Source organism: Onychomys torridus, chromosome 14, assembly GCF_903995425.1.
Source record: "Onychomys torridus chromosome 14, mOncTor1.1, whole genome shotgun sequence".
Lineage (NCBI taxonomy): Eukaryota > Metazoa > Chordata > Mammalia > Rodentia > Cricetidae > Onychomys > Onychomys torridus.
Window position 1 is genome coordinate 69,598,977 of NC_050456.1, and position 25,179 is coordinate 69,624,155.

The 25,179-nt window shown below is 42.7% G+C and overlaps 1 protein-coding gene across 1 annotated transcript in view; it reads left to right on the plus strand.

Annotated features, from left to right (window-relative positions):
• The first annotated feature begins 7,324 nt into the window (after positions 1-7,324).
• The window catches only part of Golga5 (golgin A5), a 32,182-nt gene continuing 14,327 nt past the window's right edge, over positions 7,325-25,179 (plus strand). The window contains exons 1-6 of the mRNA XM_036206506.1: positions 7,325-7,549; positions 10,131-10,698; positions 14,995-15,219; positions 16,636-16,855; positions 17,542-17,665; positions 20,005-20,208. Coding sequence (XP_036062399.1) covers positions 10,161-10,698; positions 14,995-15,219; positions 16,636-16,855; positions 17,542-17,665; positions 20,005-20,208 — 1,311 coding nt within the window. The 5' untranslated portion in view covers positions 7,325-7,549; positions 10,131-10,160. The remainder of the gene's footprint in view (positions 7,550-10,130; positions 10,699-14,994; positions 15,220-16,635; positions 16,856-17,541; positions 17,666-20,004; positions 20,209-25,179) is intronic.

Genomic DNA, 25,179 nt, shown 5'->3' on the forward strand with positions numbered 1-25,179 from the left:
TTGCCTTAGCCTGGATTCATGTGCTTTGGTGGCCTCAAAGTCATAGAGTTATTACCTTTGTTTCTTGTAGAAATTTCTTGCAGAAAGGTATGATTTTTACCTTTCATTTTTGACATTTCTGTTTTGAAATTATTCTGTTTGTTTGTTTGTTTGTTTGAGACAGGGTTTCTCTGTGTAGCCTTGGCTATCCTGGAACTCGCTCTGTTGACCAGGCTGGCCTTGAACACAGAGATTCACTTGCCTCTGCCTCCCAAGTGCTGGGATTAAAGGTGTGCGCATTTAATCAAAGGTGAGGCAGAGTCAGAAAAGTTTGAGGTGTGTTGCTGGATCCTAATGGCTCCCTGGGATGGGGGGGGGAGGGCAGGAGAAAGCACGGCATCAATAGCACACAAGGAATCAGGTGAAGGTAAATAATGAACTCTTTATTTAATAATGAGGAAGGCCTTATATACCCTCCTCCCAGTAGCACCCAGTCTGAGTTGCAATCTGGTGGCATTTCATAGTTGTCCCTTATTGGCTGAGCACGATCAGGAAGTCTGGTATCAATCAGGAACTCTGACAGCACCTGTTGTTAGGCCCTCAGGCCGCCTCCAGGTTGGTTCATAAGGAGTATGTTATGTGAATGCCTTGGCAACTGGTCTGAGCCAATTTCTTCAACCCTATGGGCCTGTCCTACTACGGAGGTACTTTTTTTTTTTTTTAACATATCAAAGCTAGACAGGTTCTCACAGCATTCCTCAGTCCCTGCCTGTCCTGTCATAGAGTATGGCTGGCATATTCCACCCCCTAACCTAGCTAGGCTGCTAGGCTGCTCTTCCCTGTATAATCCAACCACTTCAATTACCTGCCCCTTTTTGGACCTTTGACCTCCTGGCTGCTGCACCTGGTCCCTCTCCCCACTCTCCTCATGTGGCCCAGCTCAGCTTGGTCGTGTTCACTCTGGACCTTCCCAGATACCTCTACCTCAGACTGTGCTCTCCCATATATTTATAATAACCCTTCTCCTCCACCATACCTAGGAGAAGTCATGTCCTTTCCTTTCCTTTTTACTTCTTTTTTTTTTTCATTTGGGTATGGAATTCAATAAGGATTTGGACATTTTAAATGTTGATTCACACTTCTCCATTGCCCTATATAAAGATCTATCTGTTGTGGAATATTATTTTAACTATGTAAAGTGTGTTATATTTATTTATGCTGTGGAATATTGCTTTAACTGTATAAAGGTGTTTTACATTTATTTATGCTACCTTCTTTTCAATTTTTTTTTTCAGAGCCGAGGACTAAACCCAGGGCCTTGTGCTTGCTAGGCAAGCGCTCTACCACTGAGCTAAATCCCTAATCCCTATGCTACCTTTTTAAACAGATGAACAGATGTAAAGATGTGTTACATTTGTTTCACCTTGCCTGCCTAAGGCACCTGATTGGTTTAATAAAAAGCTGAATGGCCAATAGCTAGGCAAAAGAGGGATAAGCAGGGCTGGCAGGCAGAGAGAATAAGCAGGAGGAGGAATCTAGGTGTGTGTGTGTGTGAGACACAGAAGAGGGAGAAAGAGAGGGACACGCCTGGGGCCAGAAGCCAGGCAGCCACCAGCCAGCCAGACCTGAGAAGCAGGTATGTAAGACAGAGAGAAAGAAAGGAAGGAAGGAAGGAAGGAAGGAAGGAAGGAAGGAAGGAAGAAAGGAAGGAAGAAAGAAAGAAAGAGGGAGGGAAGGAAGAAAGAAAGGTTAAAAAGCCCTGAGGCAGTCCGGGCAGTGGAGTGGCACACACCTAATCCCAGCACTTAGGAGGCATTGGTAGGCAGATCTCTGAGTTCAAGGCCAGCCTCTGCCTCCCAAGTGCTGGGATTAAAAGGCATATGTAACAACTGCTGGCCACATTTCTATCAATAGCAGGTACAATGTCCACCTCCCTATACTCTTATCAATGTCTTCAGAGGTTTTTGTTTTGGGGTTTTGTTTTTGTTTTTTGTTTTTTTGGTTTTTCAAGGCAGGCTTTCTCTGTGTAACAGCCCTGTCTGTCCTAGAACTCGCTCTGTAGACCAGGCTGGCCTGGAACTCACAGAGATCCACCTGCCTCTGCCTCCCAAGTGCTGGGATTAAAGCATATGACACCACACCCAGCTGAAATTTTTTTAATTGATGTATTTCTGTTGTTTGGTGTTGATGTATGAGTGCATAAATGTGTTATGCTGTGCATGTGTGGAGGTCTGAGGATAACAGTTCTCTCTGTCTACTATGAAGGTCCTGGGGATGGAAATCAGTTCTTGAGCTTGACAGCAGGCATTTTGTTTTGTTTTGTTTTTTCAAGACAGGGTTTCTCTGTAGCTTTGGAGGCTGTCCTGGAACTCACTTTGTAGACCAGGTTGGCCTCAAACTCACAGAGATCCACCAACAGCAGGAATTTTTATGCACCAAGTCATTTTGCCATCTCAGTGTATGTTTATGTTAAAAAAAATTATTGTTCCAAGGCCAAAACAAATCAAACAAAAGAATTTCCTTTGGGAGTGAATGGGCTGCTTTACTTTATTTAATTATTATTTTGTTTTGGTTTTGGTTTTTTTGGATTTTCGAGACAGGGTTTCTCTGTGTAGCTTTGCACCTTTCCTGGAACTCACTTGGTAGCCCAGGCTGGCCTCAAACTCACAGAGATCTGCCTGCCTCTGCCTCCCGAGTGCTGGGATTAAAGGCGTGTGCCGCCACCACCACCACCACCACCACCACCACCACCACCACCACCACCACCAGGCTCTATTTTTTTTTTTTTAAGTCAGTTACAGGTCAGATCAAGATAGGTTGGTTAGTTTGGGAAACATGCTGACACAAAATTATCCTTCAGAATGAGCTTTTGAAGATGAGAGCACCTTGAAATCATAGTTAGGCCTGGAGGTGGGGCAAGGCTGGGACAGCATTAGGAGAGATATAGCATCATATTGTATAAATTGATGTCATGCCCACTCTGTGGCATGGTTAAGGGGAAGGTTTTTATTGTAGATATGAGAGAGAGAACAGGCAGAGGCATCTGGAGGAGTCCAAAGGAGAGAGAGAAAGTTGTAGATTGAGCATGGCCAGAAGACTGGACCAGGCCAAGAGAGAAGTAGGAGTAGAGCTGTTGGGGGGGTGGCACAGAGAGAAGGAGAGTGCAGAAGAGCAGAGAGAGAGGTAGGAGGGAGACAGAGAAAGGAAGACAAAGAGAAGAGAAAGTGGACAGAAGAGGGAGCACAGCAGAAACAGCAGGGCCATAGGGAGAATGAGTAGGTGGTGGGAGGGAGCACATGAACTGGAGAAGTTTAGGGTAGGGGAGGAGGTGAAAAGAGCTGGAGGCCAACATGGATTCTGAATTATGTAACAGTACTTTTGATACTGAGGGAGCCTAGAGGCCAGCATGTGCTTTGGTATGCTCAGAGGTACCATGGATAACCATTTGCTTCTTCTGCCAGTTGTAGCTGAAAGTTTTCCTGCATCCCGCCTGGTCCTGCAGGTACTCCGACACAAATAAACACACAGAGGCTTATATTATTTTCAAACTGTATGGTCTAATGGCTCAGGTTTCTTACTAGCTAGCTCTTACATCTTTTTGTTTGTTTGTTTGTTTTTTCGAGACAGGGTTTCTCTGTGTAGTTTTGCACCTTTCCTGGAACTCGCTTTGGAGACCAGGCTGGCCTTGAACTCACAGAGATCCGCCTGCCTCTGCCTCCCAAGTGCTGGGATTAAAGGCGTGCGCCACCAACGCCCGGCTTTAGCTCTTACATCTTAAATTAACCCATTTCTATAAATCTGTACTTTGCCATGTGGCTTGTGGCTTACCGGTACTTTACATCTTGCTTCTCCTGGTGGCGGCTGGCAGTGTCTCCTCCCTCTGCCTTTCTCCCCCCTCTCTCTCCAGTTGGAATGTACTGCCTAATCTTATTCTGCCTCACCATTGGCCAAATAGCTTTACTTATCAACCAATCAGAGCAACACATATTTACAGCATACAGAAGGGTGTCCTACATCAGACAGTGATGAGGGAAATGGCTCCTTTTGGTAGAGGGGAACCAACTTCACAAGTTCCTGAGGAATACTGGCTTTTGCCTAACCACCAGAATTTGGGGAAATGGAGTTTCCTTTGGACCTGACACATACCAGAGACAGCATGACCTGGCCTTGAAGGGAAAGGGAGATAATGTGAATTTCTGATCCTCTCTCCTCCATCTTCCAAGTGTTAGGATTATAGGCATGCACCCAATTTATGCATGGTTAGGGATCTAACTCAGAGCTTCATGCTTTATACCTATTATTCAAGCACACTATCAATTGAGCTATATCCCCAGTCCTTGACGTATTTTTTTGGCAGCCTGTCCACTGAACACACACACACACACACACACACACACACACACACACACACCACAATTGTTTTGATTTTTCAAAACAGGGTTTTACTTTGTCACCTGGTGTAGCATGAATCTTAAAAGTTTTTTATTAATAAAATCAATTCCAGAGTCAGATATTGGAGTTAAAGCTGGAAGATCAGAGAAACAGAACAAGCCACAGCCACCTCACCTTGCCAATTCCTCAGCTGATTCTGTTTCCTCAAACTAGAAACCTCTGAGTCCTCTTCCAGAATGAATCTCAGCTGAACTGCTTCTTGAAAGCCTGAAGCTTTAACCAGCTCTAGTTTCTGGTCCTCACGCCTTATATAGTTTTCTGCTTTCTGCCATCATTTCCTGGGTTTAAAGGTTCACTTCCTGGGATTAAAGGCATGAGTGACCATGCCTGGCTGTTTCCAATGTGGCTTTAAACTCAAAGAGATCTGGATGGATCTTGGCCTCCAGAAGGCTAGGATTAAAGGTGTGAGTGCCACCATTTTCTGGCCTCTAGTGGCTGTTCTGTTCCCTGACCCCAGATAAATTTATTAGGGTGCACAATATTTTGGGGGAAAACAATATCACCACAATCTGGGCTGTCCTAGAACTCAGTCTGTAGACCAGGCTGGCCTGGAACTCATAGAGATCTGCCTGTGTCTACCTCTCAAGGTCTGGGATTAAAGATGTGCACCACCACCACCCAGCCACTGCCAATATTTTTGATAAGCAAGATTGGTTCTGTCCCAACTTTTTTCATTTTCATCTTTCAGTGGTTAGCGTTAACCACTTCTGGGGGCACATTAACCTGGATTTAAATCTCAAACATGGTATGCTTGCTTTGAATGAGAATGGGCCCCATTGGCTTATATTTTTTTTCAATGCTTGGTCCTTATCTGGTGGAACTGTCTGAGAAGGAAGGATTATGATTATTGTTGGAGCAGATGTGTCACTGGTGGTAGGCTTTTAGGTTTCAAAAGCCCATTCCATTCTCAGTCCCCTTCCCCCCCTCCCCAGTCTCTCCCTCCAACTTCCAGATCAGGATATAAGTTCTTAGCTCCTGGACCAGAGCCATGCCTGCCTGCCTGCCTCCATATGCTCTGTGCCTTGATGGTCATAGACTCTAACCCTTTGGAACTGTGAGTCCCCAAATTAAATGTTTTAATTTTTTAGTGTCTTGGTCATGGTGTCTCTTCACAGCAATAGAAAAGTAAGAAACAGGGCCAAGTAACTATATCTTACTGCATTTCATGCCTTCATCTGTAAAATAGGGTAATGTATTAGGTTTTATTAGGTAAGACTGTGGGAAAGCCAATCCTAAATCTCACTAGCTCATAACTGCAAAGGTCCATTTCTAACTGAGTGGCATGTTATATATGGGCTGTTTTAATGCTCCTTTCTTCCTTTCAGGACCCAAGCTGACAGCAGAGTCCCAGCTGGGACCTAAGCTCTCTCTTACATGAGGAAAAAGAGCTGGAGGAAATACATCACTGACTCTGAAAGTTTAAGTTTAGGTGGAGCAGAAGACATGCTGGTATACATTCCATCAGTAAAAGGTGTATTAGCGGAGCTGCATCAAATCAGCATCAGCAGAGCTTGAAACAGTATCCTGGGATGTGTTGCAGTCACCTAGCAACCACAGATGATAAAGAACCCTTAACAGGAAGAGCAGCTTACTAGTTGAGAGCTGCAATACCACCTGCCACACAATAGGAACAATCCTTAAAGTGCTGTGGAATTTGAATGAAGCAGCTCAAGGATCTTAAAAACGGTTCTCCATTTAGGGCTCTAAAATCATAGATACAGCAATTATCTGCTTCTGCTGCTCTTCACTGGACTGGGCTAAACTGACTTGATAGGAAGAAAACGGTTTGCAATTATTCCCAATATTTAATGTGGGAGCCTAGGAGCACAGACTTTGGAGTGAGATGGACCCCTTTTAGGACAGGCAATCTTGGACAGATTAACATCTCTGAGTGTTAGTTTCCTCAGTGCCCAAGTGCACACGCTTGAGAATATAGTGTAGGCTTTTCATTAGGTCAAATTAGCCTTGTCCTGTTCACCTAGTAGATATAGCATTTAGTGAATTACTGAACACACATTTTATTATTGAACAACGATTTCAAAGTCTGTGAACTGTATGCAGAACATAACTATATCATTGAATGGAAAGCCTTTTACTCTGTCGTTTAGGTCCCAGCTCAAGTTATCTCTTCTTCAAGGGACTCTGACAGCCTGATTTATTTTCCTGCCTCTGGTCACTTCTCCCTGTTTTTCTTGATTTACAACTTTTGTAATGCTCTGAAATTATTGTTCATTGGTTTAGGTAATATCTGTCTCTGCCACTTGAAAGCAAGCGCCATGAAATCAGTGATCAGGTTTTCTTTTTAAAATTATATTCTTTTTTGGTTTTTCGACAGGGTTTCTCTATGTAACAGCTTTGGCTGTCCTGGAACTCACTCTCCTGGAACTCACTCTATAGACCAGACTGGCCTCGAACTCACAGAGATCCACCTGGATCTGCCTCCCGAGTGCTGGGATCAAAGGCGTGCGCCACCCACCGCCGGCTAAAATTATATTCTTAATAAATATGTGTGTGTGTGTGTTGTGTGCAAGTCACTTTCCACTATGTGGATGGAACTCAGGCCATCAGGCTGCCTATTTATATAATGAACCATCCCACAGGCCCAGAGATTATGTTTTCTGTATTCCCATCCTCTGCTTCGGAATTCTGTAAAACTTTGGGATTCCAGAGGGAGGAGGAGTTTAGAGACCTGTTCGGGCTCACCAGACGCTCACGTCCCGCCCACTTCAGACCCGCCCCGCCCCTGCCATTCACGTGGCCCGTCACGGGCCACGCCCCCGCAGTGGGCGTGACCCGCAATGTTGTGCCCGCCGCGTGCAGGCGGTGGTTGCGTCACACGCACGCTGGCGCGGCGCCGGGTTCGGCCCCCTACGGAAGCGGGGCGTGGCCAGGCGCTAGGGCCCCGCGGACGCCGGCGCCGCCGCCTGCGTGGCCTGTTGGGCGGCCGGCGGCGCTGGGCTCCCCGCCGCTCAGGCAGCTGGGCGGCCACTCTGTTTTGAGGTCCTCGCCGCCCTTCCACGTCTCCCGGAAGACGTAGCCGGCAGGTCCGGGAGCAGCCGGCTGCCGAGGCGGCCCGGGTGGGCGACGAGGCCGTGGCGTGGTGGCTCGGCGTCCTCAGGTGAGGCGCGACCGGGCCGCGGGCGGGACGGCTTGGCAAGTGGGACCCGGTCTCTGCCTTTCCCGAGTGCCGTCGCGCTCGTCTTCGCTCAGGGCCGAGGAAGGGGACGCCACTGCCCCGCAGGCTCCGGCCACCGAGGCTGATTGCCCTCCACCCCCGTCTCTAACTTGCTGTGGGGGCGCAATGGGGGTGTGTCCTCGGCTCCCGGGGTCCGTCAGACCGCCGGGCCTGGCCGCTGACCCCTGACCCCGCCTCTATGTGACATCTGACCTTTCAGGGGCCTTTGCACACCGAAGTCCCCTCTTGGAGTCTGTCACTGAGACAAGAGCCCAGGCCCCAGCTCAGTGTCTATAATCCATGTGAAGGTCCCTGGTAGTGTTTTAAAGTTCCATAAACTTTTTTACACGGGAGGCAAAATATTAATTAATACGTTGTTTTAGGCTTTTTTTATTAGGAGAGTTAATTTTCTTTCGATCATCACCAAATGTTACTTTACGCCTGTGTGGAGTTTTATAAGTCAGAATGCATGTCACCTTCCGTTTTCATTTCATTTCTCATAAACTGAAATACACACCTAATGGGTTTCCTAAAGAATGTGTCTAAACAGTGACCTCATTGACGAGGTTAGATATAGAGAGGAAGGGATTAAAAGGTGGGCTTGACACTGGGTTGGCTTAGATTTCAGTGTCTGAGGTGCCATTTAAGCTCTGGGATCTTTTAAAACGATATCCATGTTTGTTTTTTAAAGGACATTGCAATTTGCCACATAATGTAGCTGAGAACGTAATTCGTGATACTGTTTGCACAACACTTGGTGTGTAAAGATGAGTTGCTTCAGTAATGTTTTTAGGAATGCCTGTGTAGGCTAGATTCTGGGAATTCATTAGTGAGCAAAACAGACGTTATGTTTATCCACCCACTCCCCTTTCCCGAAGAGGGAGAGACAGATGTTTTAAAAACAACAGTTATAACCTGAAGCACTCTAAGGCAAAAGAAGGGCGTGCACACAGACTACCAAGACCTAGCTTAGATGGAAAGAAAGATAATTCTAATGCTAGTTTAGTGAAGAAAGCCCAAAAGTTAGCCACATAACAGTTCCAGGCCAAAGGAATGCTGACTACATTCGTCAATCGTTGTTGACTTTGCAGTTGACTTTCTTCTATAGCACAAAAGTTAATTCCTTCATTGCCTTGACTTACATGGCACCTATAAGTGTTCAAATGTGTCGGGAGGATAGATCTTTTATACAGTCATTTAAAAATAATTTGGACTCAGCTTAACATGCACATGGTAGGTACTAAGTAAATTATTAAAAGTTTACTTGAGACCTATATGTACATCATAAGTCATGGGAGTGCTTCACTTTAACAGTAGTGGTTTTTGTGATAATCAGGAGGTTGTTTTTTTTTTTTTTCTCCCCAAGTTCAGCCCTCTGAAACAAATTTCAGAGAACTGTTTTTATTTGGCTGTAGTGGAATTTTGCCGAGGATGTCCTTTGCTATTTGAATCCTGTCTGAATTTGTTAGGGCATCCATGAAAAAGTGTCATAGGCTGGATGGATTAGATAGTAGAAGTTGATTTTTCTCCATGGTTTAAGTCCGAGATGAAGGTATTGTTTTGTATATATTTACTTATTAGTTGTGTGTTCACTTGCAGTTGTGAGCATGTGTGTGGCCAGAGGACAACTTTCTTGAGTCCTCTGCTTCCCTCCCTGTGGGTTCCATGGATTGAATTTAGATTGTCAAGCTTCTGGGAATGGACTTTTACCTGCGCAGTACTCTTGCCTGAGGCCGATTTCTGAGGATTCTCTTCTGGCTTACAAATGACTGTCTTCTCTCTTTTTTTCACCTTGTCTCTTCTTATGACTCTTTGTGTCTACATTTCTTCTAACACAGACATCAGTTTAATTTAAATTACACATTTAAAGACTCTGTCTCCATAAAGTCACATTCTGAGGTCTTTAGGTTTGGAGTTCAATATATGTATTTTGGGGGAACACAATGCAGTCTCTAACACAATGTTTTTGCTCTGATAAGATTTGCCCTAGGGTTGGGGATTTAGCTCAGTGGTAGAGTGCTTGCCTAGCAAGCGCAAGGCCCCGGGTTCAATCCTCAGCTCCACCAAAAAAACAAACAAACAAAAAAAGCCCTAAATTGAAATAATAAGGAAAATAGAGGTATTTGTAATAATGATAGTAGATGTTACTAGAGGGGGTTTCTTTATGCCATCTCAAAAAATTCCTTTATGTATCTCAAAAAGTGTTTCCCCCTATTGTTTGATCTTATAACCATTCTGGGCTAGGTATGGTGATAAGTCCCTGTAGCCCCACCTACTTGGGAGTTCAGATAGGAAGACAGTTTGTTCATGGTAGCTTGGGTAGCACAGCACAAACCCATCACAGAACATTTACAAAAACATTCTGTAGCAAAGTATACTTACTGTCCGACATTTTCAAGATAGGGTTTCTTGGCTTCTATTAGTAATCTGTTCAAGGTTGCCTGACTAGTAAGAGGCAGGTTAGGATTTTAACCCAAGACTCTTTCCAGATGATACACTGATCATATCCTATCCTTTTTAACAGGTTCATCAGTAGGATTATCCTGCTACCATCATGTCTTGGTTTGCTGATCTTGCTGGAAGGGCAGAAGATCTTTTAAACCGAGTTGATCAAGGGGCTGCCACAGCTCTCAGAAAGGAAAATACCAGCAACATCTTTTATAGCAAAAATACTGACTACCCTGAATTTCACCAGCAAAACACAGATTCACCATACCAGACTGGACCTAAAGCTAACTATATTTCCTCAGCTGCTGATAACATCCGACAAAAAGCCACTGTCATAGCTGGCACAGCAAACGTGAAAGTCGGATCTAGGACAGCCGGGGAGGCCTCCCATCCCAATGAACATGCATCTGTATCTAGGCCTTCATCACAGTTTGTTCGAAGGAAAAAGTCAGAGCCTGATGATGAGCTGCTGTTTGATTTTCTTAACAGTTCCCAGAAGGAACCCACTGGGAGAGTGGAAATCAAGAAAGAGAAGGGCAAAGTACCAGTCTTTCCAAGCTCTCAGTCCTCAAGTGTCAGTTCTGCGAACACCAGTGTAACCACCATCAAGGCCACTGAAGAAAATCCTGGGAGCCAAAGGCCTGGTAGTTTATCAGTTCTGTTTCTTTCAGAATTAAGCAGATTGGATGTGTCGTCCTAAGTTAAAATGTTTGAATAGTATTCTTCACCCACTATTACAGGAACTGTCCTCACAGGTATAAGAGAAGGATCTTTGCCAATGTGTGGTGTAAACAAGGGTGACGTCATTGTCTACATTAGTCAATACTATGTTAGAGTAGGGACTTTTGAATGTTGTCTGTTGACCTTTACCATTCCCATGACTGAACTCAGCCTTGCATACAGTAGACATCCATTCTACCACCAGGCTGCACCCTTAGCAATTTTGCTCGTATTCTGTTTATACCTTCCTGTTTCATATTTTTTTTTATGATAGATGTTACATCTTTTTTTCCTTCATGAAGCATCTGTGTTTGTTACTGTAAAAAAACACTAATATACATTAATCACCTTAAAATTTTATAGTTGCTGGCCAGGCCTCCTGATATGTAGGCCTATTATCCTAGCTATCTGGGAGCCTGAGGCAGGAGGATAAGAAGTTTAGGGCCTGCCTAGGATACAGGATGAATTAAAGGCCAGCCTGGATAATTTAGTGAGATGCTGTCTAAAAATAAAAACTAATAATAAAGGTCTGTGTATGAAACTAAATAGTGCAGCACGAGCTTAGGATGCAGGAAGCCTTGGTGTTCAATCTTAGTACTACAAAAAAGAAAAGTACAATTAGTAGTCTTTTAATACTGAGTCAGTATTCTGATTTCCTGTTTGTATCATATTTTTAAAGATTTGTAAGCCAGGTGTAGTGGCACATGCCTTTAATATTAGTACTTGGGAGGCAGAGGCATGTGGATCACTGAATTCAAGGCTAGCCTAAGTCTATAGAATGAATTCCAGGACAGCCAAGACTGCACAGAGAAACCCTGTCTCAGAAAAGAAAAAAAAAAAAAAAAAGAAAGAAAATGGTGTCTTTGAGACTCCAGAGAAGAATTGAGATCTTAATATCATTTTTTTGTTTTGTTTTGTTTTTTCGAGACAGGGTTTCTCTGTGTAGCTTTGCACCTTTCCTGGAACTCGCTTTGGAGACCAGGCTGGCCTCGAATTCACAGAGATCCGCCTGCCTCTGCCTCCCGATTGCTGGGACTAAAGGCATGTGCCACCACTGCCCGGCCTTAATATCATTTTTATCTGTAGGCTACCCTACAGTCTTTGTTGTACAATTTATTTATTGACTAACAGATGTAGATTTTTAAAACTTATGTGTAAGTGGTAAATACATTTTAAATTTAATTATGATTTTGCTTTTGACTTTGAGCTACTTAGAAGTTTCCCTTTTCCTACTTTTATGATTTTTAACTTGATAACATTGAAATCAGATAAAACAGTCCATGAGTTTCAGTTAAGTGTGTGTGTGTGTATGTATGTGTGTGTGTGTGTGTGTGTGTGTGTGTGTGTGTACACATATCTAAATTCTTGCATTAAATTTCTAAATTAGATTTTCAGATCTTTAACACATTTTTTGGACCTAATGAGGAGCTGTCAATATTTAATAATAGATATGTTTATTTTCTGGAGGTGTGTGGGTGCACGTGTGCCACAGAAGCATGGAGTGATAAAGGACAGTTTGAGGGATTTGTTTCTCCCACATGGGTTCTCTCCTATGAAGGTTCTGGGGATTTAACTCAGGTTGTCAGGTTTGGCAGCAAGAGCTTCTTCCTGTTGAGCCTGTAGTCAAATTTTTTGGGAAAAGTCTGTCTTTCTTTCTTCCTTCCTTTTCCTTTCTTCCTTTTCCTTCCTTCCTTCTCCTTCCTTTTCCTTCCTTCCTTCGTATTTTGAGACAACGATCTAGAGCCTGTAACCATGTAACCATCCCACCTCATCTTCCTTAGTGCTGGGATTACATGTGCCATGAGCCTGGATCTCACTAGTTTTGAGAACTAGGTTGGCCTTGATCTCATAGGTCAGCCTTGATATTTTTTTTTTTAAGATTTATTTATTATGTATACAGTGTTCTGTCTGCACATATCTCTGCAGGCCAGAAGAGGGCACCAGATCTCATTACAGATGGTTATGAGCTACCATGTGGTTGCTGGGAATTGAACTCAGGACTTTTGGAAGAGTAAGCAGTGCTCTTAACCTCTGAGCCATCTCTCCAGCCCATTGTTTTTGCTTTTCAAGACAGGTTTTCTCTGTGTATCTCTGGCTGTTCTAGAACTCACTCTGTAGACCAGGTTGGCCTCAAACTCACAGAGATCTGCCTGCTTCTGCCTCCTGAGTGCTGGGATTAATAGCGTGTGCTACCACCACTCTGCTGGTTAGCCTCAGCTTATGGTGTTCCTTCTGCCTCGGCCTCCCAAGAGGTGGGATTACAGTGTGTACCACCACTCCTGGCTTCTTGTGATTTTAGTTTGCATTTGTGCAGTTGCCAAAGACTCTGAGGATTTCACCTTGTTATTACTTGTGATCTAACCTTGTGGAAAGTCCCCTTCTGTCTTATTTAAAAAATAAGTTAGATGTGGGGCTGAAGAAATGGCTCAGTGGTTTAGAGCACTGGCTGCTCTTAGAGGACATGGTTTGATTCATAGCACCCACATGATGGCTCACAGCTGTCTGTAACTCCAATTCCAGAGAATCCAATACTCTTCTTCTGGCTTCTATAGACACAGGGCATTTACAAGCTGTACAAATACATACAGACAAATATTTATACACATTAAAAATACAAAAGTAAGCTGGGTAGTGGTAGCACATGCCTTTAATCCCAGCATTTAGAAGGCAGAAGCAGATAGATCTCTGTGAGTTTGAGGCCAGCCTGGTTTACAAACTAATTCCAGGACAGCCAGGGCTATACAGAGAAACCTTGTCTTGAAAAACAAAACAAAACAAAATTTAAAAATTAAATAAATAAAAAAAGTAAATTAAAAGTTAATTAAAAACAATGAATTGAACTCATCTTTTGGTAAGACATTTTAGATTTCAGTTTGGTTATAATTAATATATTACTGTAACCTGTTGTATTAGTCTTATTGCCTTGAACCCCACAGCTGTTCTGTTGGTGCCTTCTCAGTGTTTTCAGGGTTGACACTTGTACCCTCTTTTGTACCCTCTTTTTTCTTTCTTTTCTTTCTTTTTTTTTTTCCGAGACAGGGTTTCTCTGTGTAGTTTTGGTGCCTGTCCTAGATCTTGCTCTGTAGACCAGGCTGGCTTGGAACTCACAGAGATCTGCCTGGCTCTGCCTCCTGAGTGCTGGGATTAAAGTCATAATGCCACTACCACCTGGCACCCCCGTTTTTCAAAACCATTTCAGAAATAAGGAAATCCAGTGTTTAAATTATCTCTGGCTTTCTTCTCCCCAGAACTGTTTTTATATTCTGTCCCTTTTCTTTCATTGTGTCCAGACTTTGAGGGCCCTTGAAGGTCTGTAGACTTCCATTTGTGAGACTAGATTTTCATTAGAGAGTATCTGTTGAGAATTAATGGTATTTTTATGGGATCCTGTGTAGCTGGAAGTTTTCCTGTGTTCTGCCTGGTCTTGCAGCCACTCAGACCCAAATAAACATACAGAGGCTTATATTAATTACCAATTGCATGGCCTGTGGCAGGCTTATTGCTAGCTAGCTCTTACAACTTAAATTAACCCATTTCTATTAATCTATGTTTTGCCATGTATTCTGTGGCTTACCGATATGCTGGCATGTTGTTCCTTGGGTTTCTTCTGTCTATCTGCTTGTATTTCCTGCCTGCCTCTAAGCTGCCTTGCCATAGGCCAAATGGCTTTATTTATCAACCAATCAGAGCAACACATTCACAGCATAAGAAAGACATCCCATAGCACTCCCCCTTTTCTGTCTAATCAAAAAGGAAAGTTTTTACTTTAACAATGTAAAATTACATATAACAAAACAGTATCAAGCAGGAATTACAGGTACAATATCTAGTCTATTTTTATTTGGGAAAATTAAAGAAAATATTCTATCATCGATCCTATATTTGTGAGTCTAAAGTTTTATATCTAATTTATCTTTTATCGTAACCAAGGAAAATTATAACTATCTAGTCTTCAGTTGCATCAAAGACTCCAGAAGGATATAATATTACCTAAGTAAACAGGAAATGCATTGTAAACAACTTCCAAAAATCTAGAATGACAGAGACAGCTGGCTGCCTGGACAGTCATCCAAAGTTCCTCTCTAACATACAGTATACAGAAGGACATCCCACACCAATCCTAACTATAGTGACTAACTCACCCAGAGGCATTCCAAAAGCAAGTGACTGCTGCTTACAGCAACAGTGCTATTATACCCAAGTATGTTCTTGTTTTACAGAAGGAAATAGTTCTGAGTCTATGCCTGAAGGCCACCAGGAATCCTCGAAGGAAAACATGGCATCAAATGCCACCAGCATGGAGCACAGTCCGGCACCTGGTGACGGCAGCAGCTCACACGAGCTGTCTAACCTCCGACTGGAGAATCAGCTGCTCAGGAATGAAGTCCAGTCTCTAAATCAGGAAATGGCCTCATTACTTCAGAGATCCAAGGAAACTCAAGAAGGTAGGCCTTAATTAGAAGGGGCTTACGAAAAGTTTTTTCCTCAGAAATTTAGAACCTAAATTTTGGCTAGTTCAAATTTTTTTTTAAGATGTATTTATTATGCATATAGTATTCTGCCTACATGTATCCCATCAGGCCAGAAGAGGGCACCAGATCTCATTACAGATGGTTGTGAGCCACCATGTGGTTGCTGGGAATTGAACTCAGGACCTCTGGAAGAGCAGCCAGTGCTCTTAACCTCTGAGCCATCTCTCCAGCCCTAGTTCAGATTCTTAAGAAACCACTAAATTAAAAAAAACAAAAAACAAAAACAAAAACAAAAAAAACAACAATATGGGAGGACAGAGTCTTACACTATAGCCTAGGCTAATGTCAAACTTATAGCAGTCTTTCTGTTTCAGCCTGATGAATACGAGGTTTACATGTGTAAATTACTAAGAACCAGTAGAAACCAGATATTAATAATACCTAATTATTTGATTGATTTATTCTAAGATTTAAGGAGAACTATTTCATGATCCTAAGTTGGGGTTAAGTGCTAGACTGGTAGGCAGGGTCAGAGTGTTGCCGCCCCAGGGACCATGAAAGGATGTGGAACTCTGTGTGAAGTTTCCTCCAGAACCGTGCAGTGACATGAATGCAAGTAGATAATCCTCTAATACTTTGGAAATGATTCAAAAGGAAACAATTGGGACTGGAGAGCACTGGCCGCTCTTCCAGAGGATCTGAGTTCTCTTCCCAGAACCGATAGGGTAGGTCACAACTACCTGTAACTCCAGTTCTAGGGATCCAGTGTCCTCTTCTGATTTCCAGGTGCACTGGCAACACATATGGTGCACATACATACATGCAGACAAAAACTACACATAAAAATAATCTTTTCAAAAAAAGAAATAATAAGCCAGGCCTATAATCCCAGCACTCAGGAGGCAGAGGCAGGTGAGTTCAAGACCAGCCTGGGCTACAGAGTGAGTTCCAGGGCAGCCAGGCCTACACAGAGAAACCCTGCCTTGGGGGAAAAAAGAACGAAAAGAAAGAATGTGTCTCTGATGTGGTGGTGACAGAGAGGATGTGAATACTATGGCTGTGGCTGAGGAGAGATGAAAAGGGACAGGAAATGTTTACCCTGGTTCCTAGGGCCAGTGAGGTCAGTGTGATGGACCGTGGGAAGTTTTATTTAGGCGTGAACAAAGGCCAGAGGGCAGAATAAGATTATTAAGAAGACTAGAAAAATCTGTGATTTCCTCACACTAATGTAGCCATGAAATGTTTTGAAACTAATGTTTCATGAAACCCCATGAAGTTTGTTTCAATACTTTTAAAATTGTTTTTGGTGGCAGACTACATATCTCACTATGCATATCATGAAAAGATGTGTTCTGTTTTGCTGGAGTAGAGAAATTCCATTTTTTCTAGAATTAAATAAGGCAAGAGCAAGAGTTGAAAAGTGGAACGTTGATCACTCAAAGAGTGATCGGATAACTCGGGAGCTACGAGCCCAAGTCGACGACCTTACTGAAGCAGTGGCTGCAAAGGATTCCCAGCTGGCTGTCCTCAAAGTGCGACTGCAGGAGGCTGACCAGGTGCTGAGTTCCCGCACAGAAGCACTGGAAGCCTTAAAGAGTGAAAAGTCACGGTAGGTAGTTCTGCTAACAAAGACAAGGCAAGCTAGAGTGTACACAGTTGGTAGTCGTGTAGTGTTTACAGCTTATGAAGAATCAGCTTTTTTAGAAATTTAAAAGGGAAAATTTTATAATGTTGAAAATGTGAGTGATTAAAATGGATTCATTTTTTGACCCTTGAGATACATAGTTAGAAAATTGTAAATTTAAGAGTATTTGAAAAGCATAGTACATCCTTTATTTAGTATATGGTATTTACTTATATTTAGCCTAAAAATACAAAAATATTCTGTTAACATCTTAGGAGATGGGGATTTAGCTCAGTGGTAGAGCGCTTGCCTAGCAAGCACAAGGCCCTGGGTTCGGTCCTCAGCTCCAGGGGAAAAAAAAAGAACATTCTAGGTTGAGGCTAGTGAGATTGCTTCAAAGGTTTAGAGCAGTGGCTATTCTTCCAGAGGACCCAGGTTCAATTCCCAACACCCATATGGCAGCTCACAACTGTCTGTAAGTACAGTTCCAGGGGATCTGACATTCTCACATAGACATACATGCAAACAGAATACCAATAAATAAATAATTAAAAGAATGTCTTAGACCATCTTTTTTCTTTGTCTAATTTGTATATGCTCTAGGAATTATGGTACCTGGTTGCTTGCTTCCTGTGGCAATGTGTTCTTTCATGTGATGCATTTTCTTTTAGAATAATGCAGGATCACAATGAAGGCAGTAGCCTACAGAATCAAGCTCTGCAAACTCTTCAGGAGAGGCTGCATGAAGCGGATGCCACTCTGAAGAGAGAGCAAGAGAGCTACAAACAAATGCAGGTCAGAAGGAACCTTCTCTTGGTACTTAGGCAGGGAGGGTTGCCTCTGCACTTCATATCACATTCATTCTTGAGCAGAATTCTACCATGCATCTTGTCAAACTGAAGTCTAGATATTTGAAAAAAGTTATCTTAAGTCTTGCTAAGTTAATTTTATGTATGAGAGAAAATTAAAATGGTTTATGTTCATCAGAGCTCTGCATCTGTCATTGAATTTGGTTGTAACAATTATTGCCATTCCAGTAAATGAGGTATCTTGTTTCATCTTGGGGTATCTTGTTTGTTTTTATTTAATCTTATCTAGTTCTAGTTTAACCTGATTCATTTATTTAGGGAGAAAATTGTACATACTATTTATATCTCTACTTTTTCTCTTTCTCTCTTGGTTTTTGTTTCCTTGTGTAGCCATGGCTGTTCCGGAACTTGCTCTGTAGACCAAGCTGGCCTCAAATTCAGAGATCCGTCTGCCTCCCAAGAGTTGGAACTAAAGGTGTACACCACCATGCTGGCTTATAGCTCTACTTTTAAAGCAGTTTTTAGGTGTAGTTCAGTCTTTGACCTGTTTACACTTGAAAGTCATCTCTATGAATCCACTGAAGGTTTTGTTTGTTTGTTTGTTTTTTTCAGGGTGGGCGAAGGTTATTTTGGTTTTGTTTTTACTTTGTTTTTGAGATAAAGTCTTACTACAAGTCCTGGACCTTGCTATGTAGACCAAGCTGGCCTCAAAAATCACAGAGGTCCACCTGCTTCTGCCTCCTAAGTGCTGGAATTCAGGGCATTTGCCACAACGCCCAATTTAGTGGTTTGTTTTTATAATACTCAAGGGTGAATCCAATGGACAGTCAAGGTTGCAAACTTCTATTTTGTATCTATAAATATTCTATAATCTGAAAAAAAATCTGAAATACTTCTGGTCCTGGGGAACTTTGGATAAGGGGTAAATAACCTGTTTCAACATGTAGTTCATGTTAAAAAAATATTAGTGAGAGCCTGAGTGGTGGTGGCGCACTCCTTTAATTCCAGCACTCTGGAGGCAGAAGCAGGCGGATCTCTGAATTTGAAGCCAGCCTAGTCTATAGAGCAAGTTCCAGGACAGCTAAGACTACACAGAGAAACCTTATTTCAAAGAAATATATATATATATATATATTAGTGAGATATTTTATGTTCTCTTCTGTTTTCTGAGTTTTTAAAACATGGTGTACTTTATTTACATTTACAGCACATTGCAATTCATTCACTCAGATATTGAAACTATCTTCAGGAATATTTGGTCTGTATTTAGATTCCTTAAAATTTATAGATGAACAAGAGTCACATACCTATGTTCTAAAAATATTCAGAAGTTTTTTCTGAGAACAGGCATTTCCTAAGAAGTTAAACATAGAGACAGAGTTCTCATATGGTTTATCAGTTCTACTTTAGGTATCTGCCCAAGAGATTTAAAAATGTGTGTTCACATAAAACTTGCTGACTGTGAGTAGAGCAGTGTTCATATCTGGGCAGAGCTGGAAATGCAAATGCTACTTGTTGCTGAGATAAACAAGTTGTGGTATGTCCATATAAGGAAATCCTGTTAAGGCCATAAAAAAGAATAAAGTGAGGCTGGGGAGATGCTTTAGTAAAGTTTGTGCTATGCCAGCACGAGGACCTAGGATTGAATTCATGTAAAAAGGTGGACATGGTGCCATAAATCGATGACTTCAGTTCTGTGTGAGCAGAGGAAAAAAGCAGACTCTTGGAGCTCTCTGGCCAGCCAGTCTAGCCATGGTAAGCTCCAGGTTCAGTGAGAGACTCTGCCTCAAATAAAATAAACTAAAAGGTGGCTTTCGCTGATTTGCTGAGGGTTGCTTTATATTTGTAGCAATCCTCCTACCTCTGCCTCCCAAGTACTGGAGTTAGGTGTGCAACACCGTACCCGGGTGATTCTTAGAAAACAGATCCCCAGTACCAAAATTGGAAATTCCAGTTCCCTAAGCCCAAAAGAGACCTTGTTGTTGAGCCAGGCGGTGGTGGCTTTTAATCCCAGCACTCTGGAGGCAGAGGCAGAAGGATCTCTGTGAGTTCGAGGCCAGCCTGGGCTACCAAGTGAGTTCCAGGAAAAGCACAAAGCTACACAGGGAAACCCTGTCTCAAAAAAAAAAAAAAAAAGACCTTGTTGCACCTTGAGCAAACTCCTAGTTGACTTTAATGCATTGCTGTTCTTTTTTTTTTTTTTTTTTTTTTTTTTTTGACATCCTTGTTGGTTAGAGCTATAAATCCCTTAAGATTCTGAGTGCATGGTTGTAAATATATTTCAAGCTAAATGATAGAATAAGTATAATGTAAAATTTACCACAGAGTGAGTTTGCTGCACGCCTTAATAAAATGGAAGTGGAACGTCAGAATTTGGCAGAAGCAGTTACTCTGGCAGAAAGAAAGTACTCTGAGGAGAAGAAGAAGGTTGATGAGCTCCAACAGCAAGTCAAGCTACACAGGTCGAGCTTGGAGTCTTCTAAGCAGGAGTTACTTGACTACAAGCAGAAAGCTACAAGGATCCTCCAGGTAAGCACGAGTGTACACCCCGACATGCCCCTTGCTGGGAGGCACCAGCACTCTAAATACTCGAGATGATGTGCTGGCTGCATTGCCCTATTGCTCTTAGAACTCCTAGCTCACAAAAGCTGTGGTCACTTAGCAGAAGAATGGGGACTAGATTTCTCCCAAAGAAAAAATAAGTTGGTTTCTTGTTTTGCCCTTTCTTTTTTTTTTTTTTTTTTTTTAATTTTTCTTCTTGAATGGCTCCTGTTTTGTCTCAATGTCAGATACATCAGAATGGTTAGGACTAGACTATCTTCATTTATTAAGAACTTGGTCTCTTTGCTCCATCATATCATTTTTTTTTTTTATTTTTTTTTTTAAATGTCGAATGCCATTTATTGAAGGAGAGAGGAGGTCTTAAATACAGGCTTACAGCACAATGGGAGAACCCTAGAGGGCAGAAGTTCACTATGTTTTACAATCTTGCATCTAAGCTGTTAACGCCCCATATGCAGGATACACAGACTAGGAACTTTCCTTAAGCGTTTGGGAGGGTGGAACCCAGCAGGGAATTAGCATAAGGAGTATACAAAGGTCAAGGTCAGCAAGCAAGGCAACAGTTACCCAAAACAGGGGCCAGGGTCCTACAGGTCCCCTCTTTTACTAAAAAATGAGCTTCTGACTTAGGTTGCGTGGGACATCAACAGGTCACCTTACCTGTCATGGAGACACCTATCCAGGCCACACAGGCGCTCTGTCTTAGGTTGGTGAGTGCCCCTCAGGTATTACCTGTCTCTGAATACTCATTATCATACAGGCTCAATCGTGTGTGAGCTGCAGAGTTAACTGCTGCCAAAGATCTCAAAATGGCTCTGGGCTTGCAATCTGTGTTGGACATAGAAAAGACCAACAGAAGTCTTAACCCACCTATAGCCAGTAGGCTAAAGGTAACTGAGCCATTCCCTTCCTTAACGAGCCTTACTGCAAATTGGAGTCCTTGTTTTTTGTTTTTGTTTTTGTTTTTTTTTGAGCTGAGGATCGAACTCAGGGCCTTGTGCTTGCTAGGCAAGCGCTCTACCACTGAGCTAAATCCCCAACCTAAATTGGAGTCCTTGTAAGATGGTATCCCAAAAGCAAATGGAACTTGAGTTTATAAATTTATAATTTTCAAAGCCAATCGAAATATATATAACTAATGAGTTAAATTTATCATGCCCAATAGAATGAAAGATTGACTAACTGTAGTAGCTACTTTTGCTGTCAGGGTCTCCACTGTGCTAGCTGTAGTAACTGATTTTGAAATGGGAATCCCAGAAGCAGTAGCAGCAATGGCTGCCACTGCTATAACAGCAACAACCAACGGCAGCAGCAATGTCAAATTCTCTTCTGGAGCATGTGGGCATCCACTGGCGTGGACACAACTCTAGGAACATGAACCCCCAATGCCCATTTTTCTTGATCCCAGCACGACTTAAGCTGGCAGCTCTACAAAAGAACAACTAAGAACTATAAAAAAAAGAAAACAAAAAACAGGGAGCTCACAAGATCCGAGCTAATGGTCTCATAATGGCTACATTCAGGCTCATAAATTTTAAGGTATCTTCAAAGGGGGCTAAATGAATTTCAGGAGGCCAATAAATGTTGCACAGAGCCATTCCTGAAAAGTAGGCACTACACCAGCTTGAAGAGGATTGTGAAAATGAAAAGGCTTAGCTGGCATGCTACTGTTAACAAAAGGAGGTCAGTGACCTTCAGGGTTATCCTTGATCTCCAAGGTGGGTGACACATTCTGAAACATACTTGAAAGAGCAGTTAGCATACATTACCTTCTGGAGAATCCAACCACATGGCTACAGTTCCTAGGCTTATGTTAATGCTTGCTAAAGCTGGCCATGTTGGGCTCTCAATCTCCATTGGCATCAGAAGGGGAGAGTTTTTCACGAAGGCCCAATAGGTCTCTGCCATGTTGGGCTTCAGCAGCAGCCACAGGGCTCACACAGCACTCAGGAATCCAAAGAGGAACCTCATTGTCCTGAGGAAAGGCATAAGCAGAACCCCGGGCCCATACTAACACCAGATCCGGTCCCCTCCAAGTGCCAGGAGAAAGATCCTTCCATCGCTCCAGAGGGTAATTTGCAACAGGAGCCCTTCAGTGCTTATCTGCAGTGGATACTCCAGCAGAATCCATCGTTAAAAAATTTAAAATATATAAAGCAAGGGAAAGAATAGAATGTGGAGAGGAATGATGCGCCCCTAGTTCCCCCTTAGTAAAAAGTAAATTAGCAAAATACATCTTATCATTTCTATCCATTACATTTCTTAATTTTCTTCTCACAAAGGTCTAGGATGACCTGAACATGTATTTGCGGTTATATTTTGCTGTTTGCATACACTTTGACTTGGATGACACAGTTACTTTGTTACCCTCCCACCTTCTTGGAGATCCAGCCTTCTGTGCCACATACCACCTTGGCTCCTACTTTGTCCTCTCTTGTCCTTGTTTCCAGATCTCTGGGGTTTTCTTCCCAGTCTCCAAAGAGTAAAGGCCCCTTTAAGCCCTGTCCTAAATCCTTTCTCCTGCCTTACATTGCTATATGCTCACTCTGCTTCTTTCTGTCCTCTCGTGAGACTTCCAGCGTGTCTCTAACCCTCACTTCCTGACCCCGGGTTCTTGCTGCTTGCTCAGCTCCCAAACCAGCTTCTTCATTGTTTTCTTCTGGTAAATATTACTGTCGTCGGACACTAAAACATGAACCCACACAGTTCATGCTTTACAAAACTTCAGTCTTTTTTTTTTTAAACTCTTTGATTTAAGGGCACATTCAGCTTAGCAGATTTAAAAAAATCAAAATAAATAATTGACAGAGTAGAGTCATTGATGCAGTACAGTGGGACTTGGAGAGAAAAAAGCTTTATGTGCCCGGGGTGCCAGGGTTCACTGCACTGAGCTGACACTATAAAGAGAACCTTGAAGGATGAGTAGGAAGGCTCCCACAGGGCTAAAGATTTAGATAAAAAAGCTGTGCCAGAAGCAGGGGTCCTGAGAGAACACAGTGTGCCTGGGAAGCTAGTGCCCAAGATTAGGTGATGGGGATAAAACCCAGTGACAGGCTGGAATCAGATTGTGAAGGCCCCTGCAGGTTTTATCCTGTAGGTACTAAAGAAACTGAGTAGCATTATAAGATTTGATATTAAGAAGTGTAGCAGTGGATGTGAGGGTGATCTGGCTGGGACATCTGTCACCCCATTGATCGCCAGGGTTGATTAGGCTGATCTGGCTGGCTAGGCGGGTGTCCCCTTCCTCCCTCACTGCTCCATGTGCATCCCTCCTGAAGCTGCATGCTCGGTCGAAGAGGACGACCTTCCCCAAATAGAGGAGGACCGGTCTTTGGTCAAGGGTATACGAGTAGCTGTGCTTCCCTGCTAGAACCTCCAAACAAGCTCTCAAAAGTGTAGCAGCAGTAAGGAACTTAGGTGAGAGTTGGACATCATCTTGTTCATCGTTGCATCCTGAAATAGTATCTGCTACTCAAGAAATGTAATGAAGGAATAAGTGAGATGGTGAGATCAGAGGCAAGTAGATGCTAACAGGTGATTATAAGAAGTGTTAGTGACCTGACCTAGGTTTGTGCAAGTGAAGATGGCTAATGGGATAGCTACTGGGTAGAAGTAGAATATTCGAGAAATTTAAATTGGAAATTTAATTGGAGAGAAGGAAAAGAAGGCAGATGGAATCTGGGATGACTGGAGTTCTGTTTGCATGAAGGGGTGTTGTTTCTTGTCTTCTAAAAGGAACAAAGAGGAATGACATGTTAGGGTTGAGGAAGGTTATGACAAGTTATGATGAGGTTGAAAAACTGATATGACATTGATGTGAAAGTGTCAGAAAGGTAATTAGAAATTCAGGCCTGAAGCTCAGTAGAAGATATGGGTGTTAGCCATAGGAGAGAGCATCAGTTAGGGTGTAGGGGAAATTAATTGTGAGTAATATGCAGCTTGAGAGGAGACCTAGGACTGATTGGACTCTTCTAAACATCAACATTTACAAATTGGGCAAAGAAAAAGAAAACTCCTAAGAAGAAAGTGGTCAGAGTTTGGAGAACCAGAGAAGCTGGGCTGGGTAGAGTGCCCAAGAACAATGATGGGCAGTTAGACAGCTTCTGTGATGTGTTGAAGGCTGGATAGAGTTCTTGGATTTGGCATGTGGAGTCTCTGGGTTTCTCAGAAGGGAGGTCCAGTGGGCTTTGGGCAGTGAGGATGTAAGGATAGTGACGGCTTGACTGGCAACATAATGGAAGGCCAAAGGCTGGATGCAGATGGGAGAGTTGCCAGGCTAGAGTCTTGTGATCGGGGTGGGAGGCAGTATATGAATGGTGATGTTCAATGTAGCAGATTTGAAAAGTAAAGTTTGAAGAAAGAAATGGAAACGCCTATAGTTCTGCCACTTAAAAGGAAAAATTATTTTTTTTTTTTTTAGTTTTTTAGTTTTTCGAGACAGGGTTTCTCTGTGTAGCCTTGCGCCCTTCCTGGAACTCGCTTTGGAGACCAGGCTGGCCAGGAACTCACAGAGATCCGCCTGGCTCTGCCTCCCGAGTGCTGGGATTAAAGGCGTGCGCCACCACCACCCGGCTGGAAAAAATTCTTTTAAAAGGAGAATAACTTTAACATTTTGTATTCAAGGTAAAAGAATCGATCCTTACTGGTTGAGAATTGGCACTTTATATGTTATCTTCATAAGTCTTAGATCTCTTCTGCTCATCCTTCATGCCAGGGATCCACAGATCTTTCTGTAAAGGACCAGATACTAAATATTATATATTCTTTGGGCTAAAATGGTTACAATCATATATTCTTTGTTTTAACTTCTTACAATCCTATTGAACTGTGAAATACATGATTAGCTTTTGAGCTGTACAGAAACAGGCCACCAGATTGACCCATGGACCATGATTTGGACACCTGCTGTACAGTAGTTCCTGATCAACCCTCCTAAAA